Source organism: Eschscholzia californica, unplaced genomic scaffold, assembly GCF_041429995.1.
Source record: "Eschscholzia californica isolate CP2 unplaced genomic scaffold, dmEscCali1.0.p SCAF_6, whole genome shotgun sequence".
Classification (NCBI taxonomy): Eukaryota; Viridiplantae; Streptophyta; class Magnoliopsida; order Ranunculales; family Papaveraceae; genus Eschscholzia; species Eschscholzia californica.
In genome coordinates this window covers 43,943,146-43,952,021 of record NW_028238483.1, presented here as the reverse complement: position 1 = coordinate 43,952,021, position 8,876 = coordinate 43,943,146, and the positions used below count along the sequence as shown (strand labels likewise).

The 8,876-nt window shown below is 36.5% G+C and overlaps 1 protein-coding gene across 1 annotated transcript; it reads left to right on the top strand.

The window, feature by feature from the left end:
- The first annotated feature begins 2,167 nt into the window (after nucleotides 1-2,167).
- LOC147535409 (ferric reduction oxidase 2-like) lies at nucleotides 2,168-7,018 on the top strand. Its single transcript, XM_086650192.1, has 8 exons — nucleotides 2,168-2,543; nucleotides 4,005-4,107; nucleotides 4,205-4,381; nucleotides 4,673-4,907; nucleotides 5,146-5,473; nucleotides 5,680-5,923; nucleotides 6,049-6,716; nucleotides 6,823-7,018. Exons 1-8 carry the CDS (start codon nucleotides 2,168-2,170, stop codon nucleotides 6,960-6,962), a joined length of 2,271 nt encoding a protein of 756 aa, XP_086506318.1. The 3' UTR covers nucleotides 6,963-7,018.
- The last annotated feature ends 1,858 nt before the right edge of the window (nucleotides 7,019-8,876 follow it).

Genomic DNA, 8,876 nt, shown 5'->3' with positions numbered 1-8,876 from the left:
CGTCCCAGACGCGTCAAGGATCTCCGAGACGCTCCTGTCTCGGAATCCTATTCCGTCTCGGACTGGGATGTCCCATACGCGTCCCACGCGCAGGGACGTCCGAGACCCGAGAGTCTCGGACTCCTAGTCCGTGTTGGACTGGGATTCCCAGACGCGTCCTAGACGCTCTGGGATGTCCGAGACCCGAGAGTCTCGGACTCCTAGTCCAGCTCGGACTAGGATTCCCGGTCCTTCACGGACTGGGATTTCCAGTCCGTGTCCCTGTCTGTCTCGGACTGTCTGTCCGAGACGTGCTGGTCCGGCCCGGACGCGTCCTGGACGCGTCCTGGCCGGTCCGGCCAGTAGGGTTTCCATGTTTTTTGGAAAATCCTGCCGTTCCAACTTCTTTTTCTTTTCTTTCTTTCTGTTCCAGCTGCTGTTAGGTACTGTTTTTGATCAAATCATCAACCAATCTTCATGGTTTTGATGATTTTTATCAAAATTCTAAAACCCTAACACTTGTTTATGAAAACTCTTTTCATAAAACCTTGTTTCTAGTGTTTCTAGGTCATGAATCTCATCCAAAACCCTAATTTGATCTCATCAAACTTATGTTTAAATCTCTATTCAAACATTAAAACACTAATATCTAGTTGTTCAAGTGTGAATCTAATTCATCTAGTCAAAGATAGTTCATGCAAACGGCTCGTGATGCCACTGTAGGGGAATAACCTAGTGTATCTCATACACCTAATTGTCTATTAGTGTTGGTAGCGGAATCTCAAACATCATATGTTTAACACTAATCCAGGATCTATACATGAACATACCAATGAACTAGATTGGAAAGAAGATTACCTCTTAATCGCTTTCCCACGAACTAAATTCCGATCAGTATTCGGAAGATAAGAGCTCCAAGTGTAGCTCCTCTACTTGAGACACCGAATAATGACTTGAACTCCCTCCTTTCAGTCAGCTAGGACCTTCTTGAAGGTTGAGATGAAGAACTCCTTCTTCTTGACTAGATACTTGAGAAAACTCCTTTTCTCTCTCTCTCTCTGAGATGTATGTTCTGAAACTCTTTCAGTTAACCCTCTCAGTTGTTGAGAATTCAATCTCTTTTTCAGGTTGTACAATTAGGTATATATAGAATTCCCTAGAAGAGGTATTAGACTCTAACTAGGATTCCATAAACCTAATTAACAGGCAACACCCAAAATACCCTCCATTGGGTCACTTTAGTGTGGCCGGCCAACATAGCCCTTTATGGGCTTCCTTGGCCGGCCCACTTAGGGCCTAGCCGGCCATCACATGGCCGGCCCTATTGCCTTGGCCGGCCATCACATGGCCGGCTTCCCTAAAGCCACTCCGGGCCTCCCTTTTGGGCCCGGACATGTTTATCCCTTTCGGACTTCTCCGAATCTTTCTGGACTTACCAATAACGGATCCAATCCACTTATTTGCCATTATCCATCCAGTCAATTCTCTCCGTTCAAATCATTATTCTGTTGTGTAACCCTTGTAGGATCCGGTCTATGTTAGCCGCGAATCAACTCTTGATTCGACGATCGTAGTTGGCTTCTAGCTAAGCATTACGACCCCTAATTGGACCGGACTAATGATCTTCCGAATAAGGTCATTAAGATCCTAATAGCCAAATTGCACGCATTGCATCCTTGGTCGAAGGACACTCCTTCGGAAGGATACCATTCCTTCAGACTTCAGGCACCATATCCTTCAGTATTAACAGTTGGAGAAGGATTGTCCACCACCCTTCGGTGTAACGGTTGGCCACCCCTCTTAAGCCCATGAGGTCGTGGGATCGAGTCTGTGTGGAAGCAGTTGCCATCAAGATTTATTCTATGTAATTTAGGCTATGAATAATGTAATAATTTGTCGGGTTTTAGGCCTCTTTCATTCTTGGTTTCAATCAGGCCGTTATCGTGCTTATTATATCTTCATGATACATCAATGCCTTGTAACGGCTAACGTAGATTGTAGTCAAATTCTCAAAGAAAAAAAATAGCTGGAGAAGGATCAATGATGTCCCACCACGGCACCACCATATGAACTAAAGGATGACTCGGTTTATGTGAATGGTGTTATTTATTGGAGCACTTATCATCTTAAGCATAGCTATTGGACTAGTATATTTGGTCCTATATCCATAGTTGCATTTGAAATAGGAATGGAGAAGTTCAGAACAATCGCTGTCCCTGATTTGATCCTTGGTAAAGCAGCTTACCACTTCCGCGATGATTCATGTGACGATAGACATGTTAGTTTATTAGAAATTAATGGGCGTTTAGCTATGCTAATCAGAGTGAACCATTCTGTGTTCAAGTTGTATATATATGAAGATGATGATAACAATAAAAAAGAAGAGGAGGGCATTAATAGAGCATCTAATTGTACTAGTTTTTCAAATAGTTGCAACGAAAAGTGGATTGAAGTTAGGAGTATTACATTGTCGTTGGATTTGGAGGGAAATCGTGTCAAGTTTCATACTTTTGTAGGATCAGATGACAAGATAATCGCAACATTTTATGATAGACGGGGGTGTGGTACAAAAGTGGGGAAGGATAAATGTTTATCTTTTTATTGTTTCAATTGGAAGAACGATAGTTGGACGAAGTTTGAAGTTGGTGAAATCTCTTCACGGGTTCCACATATCTACTTTAATAGTTCTTTTACTACTTTCTCCGAAAGCCTTTTGCCCATCAACAATCAGACAGCGCTGTCATAGAACATTGAGTCTCGTCCCGGGTTCAACTTCACTCTCTCTTCTGAAATGTAAGTTCGCTTGTTTTTATTCCGATGAAAAAATTTGTTTAGTGGTCATGGATTGGTATTTTATTTGTACTTACTTCCAATGGTAATAATTCTCCATTCTTGAGGTTGATGATGGTGGAAATATCATTCAATTGAAAGGAACATTCTCTTGGTTGAACATGACACTGCAAAATCAAATTTTTATATGAAGTATTTAGTAAATCTAATCTAAATCCAGAAATTCTTCTAGAATGGTTCAATACACATTACCTTGTAGCTAGTTCTGATCTCTAGTTAGATTTCAAATCTGATTTAGAAACAAAAATGAAAAAAAAAAACACTAAATCTTTCTTTTGTCTCTAAACACTATCCAACCATCTTCACTTGATATCGATTAAAACCAATGACCACATACATATCAAAAGACTTCTTCTCATAGTGAGGAGAGCAAAGGAAGTTGGTAGCGCCAAAAGAGGGACAACACACTAAATGAAAAGACTTGTCCGCATAAAGAATTCTATGTTGTCATATTCACTAGAAAATAGAGGTTTACTTCATCTTTAACATGCTGACTGACTTTCACTAATAGGCAAAAAAAAAACAAAATTTGACTACACTTTGAACCGTTTTTTGGCCTGAATGAATCAACATATCAAAGATTAAGTGAAAAGTTATATGTAATTGTAGCAATTGACTTTCAGTCAATTAATGAGACCACCAATCCTAAAATGCTTTGGTTTTATCTAAGTATATTGTTCATCGTATTGATTCTAATGTTTTTAACTAGTTATGGATAGAAATATATTTGATCTTATGATATATTCTTAAGACACATTAATGGAAAATCTTTAATTGTTTTGACTAAAAAATCTAAAAATTTACTGTATCTATAAAAGAAAATGTATCATGTCAATGATTCATTCATCTGGCTTATAAAACAACATTTTCTAATCTTGAGAGAGAAAGACAAAATAATCTAGAGAGAGAGGATGGGGAGAGGGATAAGAGTGCTTCTTATGTTGTTTGTTTTTGGTTCAATTTTGTTATGGATCTTGAAGCCAACAAGCAATTTTTCTACAATATGGTTTCCCCACATCCAAACACATCTAAATTCAACATATTTTGGTGGAACAGGTTGAATTTCCCCCATTTTATATTTTTTCAAAAATTTCACCCTTTTTTAAATGATTTTCTTTTTTTTATCAATCTATATCCCTTTTCAATTGAATTAATTTTCTTTTTTGATGTTTTAGGGGCACAGCTTTTGTTGTTCTCATTTCCAATTTTATTTGCGGCTGCTTTGGAGAGTATATATCTTCATTTTTCGAAGAAATTCGAAGATAATTACAATAATTGGTACATATTTTTTCTTTTAATTACTATACTTAGATAAAAAAAAAAATTGTATGTATAAAAAGCAAAAACGAATGATACATGAATTTGTTTTTGGCAGCAAAAAGGGTGGAGTTTCGATAGGGAAAAGACCCATCCTAGTGAAAGGACCTATGGGTATTGTGTCAGGGACAGAGATGACATTTCTTTTAATGTTCATTGCGTTCTTAATTTGGTCTTTCGGTATTTTCTTATCTTTAGAGTTCAACAACACCACAGACAATAAAGGACGACAAGTGTAAGTATAAAATATATTTGTACAAGATTTGGTACTATTCTACATGAAACTTCAGATACAAAATTTGGAAAATAAAACAATGTCGTATTTACATTTTCAGTCCTCTAGTTTATGAGCGATAGCTTTTAGTCCTCTAATTTTGAGGGGTCATATTGTCAGTTGTTTCCAATTTGCCCTTACTGTTTTAATAATTTCTTCATATCTATCTTCTTTATATTTCTCAGCATATTCTTGGATCTCTCTCTTTTCCGCTCTCGTACTATATTTTTATAATGTGCTTGATAAATGCAGATGGCAAGTTAAGCTTGATTATGTAGCTGTGGCGTTAGGTTTTGTTGGAAGATCATGCTTAGTCTTCCTCTTCTTTCCGGTGACTAGGGGATCATCCTTGTTGCCATTGTTCGGACTCACGTCAGAAGGCAGCATCAAATATCATATTTGGCTAGGTCATATCGTCATGACCCTCTTCACTGCTCATGGTCTTTCTTTTATTATCCTTTGGATTTCTACAAATGAACTTTCAGCGGTATGACTTTTATTCCCATATATAATCTCATTTTTTAACAAAATATATTGCATATAAACTTTCACGTGATATGCTATATGTATGTTTAAGAGTGTAATTAGTTGGCCAATCCAGCTTGAGCCACGCCTAGGCTTGGGTTTGAGAGACCTAGCTCTATCGGTCCGTCTAGACCAAAAATCTAATAGGTTGTCTTGTTCGATTGACACGTCTAAGTGATTTACTCGGTTTTGTTTTTCAGATGTTAGAGTGGCCTAAAACTGGGATAGCTATTTTGCCCGGGGAGTTGGCATTAGTATGTGGAATAGCAATGTGGATAACTGCAATTCCTCGAATAAGGCGAAAAATATTCGAGCTTTTCTTCTACACTCATTATCTCTATGCTCTCTTTATTGTTTTCTTGGTTTTACATATAGGATTTGTTTACTCTATGGTTATGCTACCCGGTTTCTATCTTTTTATGATTGATCGTTTCTTACGATTTTTACAATCACGAAGTCGCGTTCGTCTCATTTCTTCCCGAGTTTTGTCTTGTGAAGCTGTTGAACTTAACTTCGCAAAAACCCCAGGTAATATTACTATCCCACTAAATTAGATAGTTTAGTTGATGCTAAATCAACTTCTGCGTCACACCCTACTTGAAGTTCGGAGGCGAATAAGCATTTCTTATATAAAAACTCCTAATAAAATGGAAGGCCCCCGAATTTCTCTTGGGATATAAGTCCTGACCATTGAAAACTCATCTGAAATCTTTCATTTTGATGTGTGTTTGTAGATTTGGGATATAGTCCCACAAGTACTGTTTTCGTAAATGTGCCAAGCATTTCCAAGCTACAATGGCACCCTTTCACTGTGACATCAAACAGTAACTTGGAGCCAGAGAGACTCAGTGTTCTCATCAAAAGTACTGGAAGTTGGTCCAAAAAGCTATACCAAATCCTTTCTTCGCCTACATCGATAGATCGCCTCGAGGTCTCTATTGAAGGACCATATGGGCCAGTTTCAACTCATTATCTAAGGTTTGTACATTTTAAATACTCTGCTCAATTTCAGATCTTACCCGCTTTAGTCTAGGTCATATTTTTTGTGCACAAGATGATGCGAGGGACGTATTTTTAGATTAATACGTCGACATGTGGTGCAGGTACGACACACTAGTTATGATAAGCGGAGGAAGCGGAATCACACCGTTCATTTCCATAATTCGAGAAATCGTCTATAGAAGTACTACCCAAAACTGCAAAAGTCTCCCAAAAATAATTCTAATATCTTCATTCAAAAACAGTTCAGATCTAGCCATACTAGACCTCATCCTCCCCATTTCAGAGACCCATTCGGATATTTCCACCCAACTTGAAATACAAATTGAAGCTTACATAACAAGAGAGAAAGAACCAAGAATAGTAGATAAGAAGAACTCTCTAAGGACAATCTGGTTCAAACCCAACCCAACTGATATTCCTATTTCCTCCCCACTTGGTCCAAACAGTTGGTTATGGCTCGGCGCGATTATCACATTTTCATTTATCATATTTCTAGTCCTCTTGGGTATTTTGAATCGATACTATATTTATCCGATTGATCATAATAGTGATGAGATTTATCCTCATACACCGAAATCTCTTCTATATTTGTTACTTCTTAGTATGTCCATTGTCATGACTTCTAGTGTAGTTGTTATTTCGAACAAGAACAAGAATCTCAATGAGCTTGAAAAAACTAATGGTGATCAAGAATTGGAAAGTTTGCCCAACAATGAGTCTTTTCTCCATGCCACCAAATTGCACTTCGGGTCAAGGCCTAATCTAAAAAGTAAGTCGAAAATACTCCTCTTGGTAGTTTATATTTTTTTCGAAGATTATGAGTGTTTTTATACGAATATATGAATCATGAGTATATATTTTGGCTTTGGTTGCAGAAATTCTGTTCGAATGTGAAGGATCGAATGTTGGTGTTTTGGCAAGTGGACCAAAGAAATTGCGGCATGAGGTTGCAAATATTTGTGCATCTGGTTTGGCAAATAATTTACATTTTGAGTCGATAAGTTTTAGTTGGTAAATTGTTATCCTAATTAACTTTGAATTTAGTTAGTAGAAATCTTCATTTATAGCGAAGCTATTAGCCTATGGTTAAGTTATGAGCTAACAATTTTTTGAGTCAAAGCCAATCTGAGCAATCACATGAGACTGATGGAGTGTTCTTTTGTCGGAGGGACGTCCATTCCCGAAAACTTCTCCATTTTTCACGTTTTCAGAAAAAAAAAAACTCAAATTTTGATTCTTCTCTCAATCATTAAGAACAAAATTCCGTTTATGAAATGTGGTTTTGAAAAATTCACAAAATGCAATGTTAGAAATCCAATATAACAAAAACCAAAAAAAAAAAACGAAAGAGATTTCGATAGCAAGTAGTGAGTTATCATTACTCTTCAAGTTAACTTTGAATTCTAAACTCCTCCATCATGCAGACTGGATTGGGCTTCTGAAATTAGGTTTGATTTGAAATGAGACAATTCAGATTAGACTTTGATGCGCTCCAAACTGTGACATTGACATTGTAAACACATTCAAAGAGTCAGATTTAAATCAGACACTTCAGATTTAGAGTACTTAAGTCTGGGGAATTCAGTATGATTCCTGCCACAAAATAAAAGTCAACACAGGGAATGGTATCCTTCCAATCCTCAAATCCTCCAACTACTATGGGGTTGACTTATGCAACAGAAATGTCAACCTAATTTTTTTAAACCACCCTAATACACATACTTTGGTTTTCAACAAAAAAAAAAAAAAAAAAACATACTTCCGTTTTTAACGAGATATGTGAATAATATTGGACGGATCGAGAATTGAGATCCGATGAAAATTCCAAAGACATTTGGAAGATAATCAAAAGCATTTGTTAGATAGATATCAATTACTTTCTTAAATTAGTTAGAGAACTTAGGGAACTAGAAAACTCTAATTTATTCGAGGGATATGCCTCAAATGGCCACCCCCCCAGATTATGACCAGTTTCACACGTTGTCCACTAGTTTATCGAAAATATCCAGATGGTCTCTTTTTTGTAATTACCGTCATAAGGCCGTTAAATTGAAACTTTATATTTCAAAATTATCCTTCCTTTAGTTCTTTCACATCAGATTTTTCTCAAATCCAAATTTATAGAGTAAAGGAATGACCCCTAGTAAATTATTATGTCGACTATTTCAATTTATCTTTCCTATTATCTAATAATCGTTAATTTAACAGTTTCCTTGAAGAAATTGTATTTGAATGTATAAGATCTAGTCTTTGTGTTTTGGCACGTGGACAAAAGAAAAAGGGACATAGAGCTAGAGACATTAGTATATTTTGTTTGACAGATATTTTACATTTCAGTAAGTTTTAACTGGTAATTATCGTCTTTACTAATTTTGATTTTGTTACTGCTAAACAAAAAAATTAACAAAGGGAATATACTTTTGTAGTTTTTTTTTGTTGAAAGACTTTTGTAGTCATGTTAGTAGACTACAATAGTAGTTGTATTTTTCTAAGTCATGTGTAGAATTCGATTCAATTTGTGAATTGACACAAGTCAACAGTATTTATTTTTGTCTGATTCCTAAGGAAACGTGTCGTCCAAATTCTCCAACTATTATGTGGTTGAATTGGTTACAGAAATATCAACCCAATCCTTAACAACTTACACGTCATACGACACGTAATACCGGAACACAAAAGGATTTCTTACTTGGATCATGTTTCACCCATTTTGCTACTTTTAAGGCTGGGTAAACAAAACCCAAATCCATATCTGAATTTTTTTTTATTTTTTTTTTTGGGGGAAAATAAAATCTCATAAAAGAAACACAAGTTTACATCAATACAAGAGAGAAGAAAGCTCATGAAAGTTAACCGAGAAGGACTAAAAGCTAAATCCGTATCTGAATTGTGGAATTAGTGACGGCTACCTTTTTTGTCCATATGACAC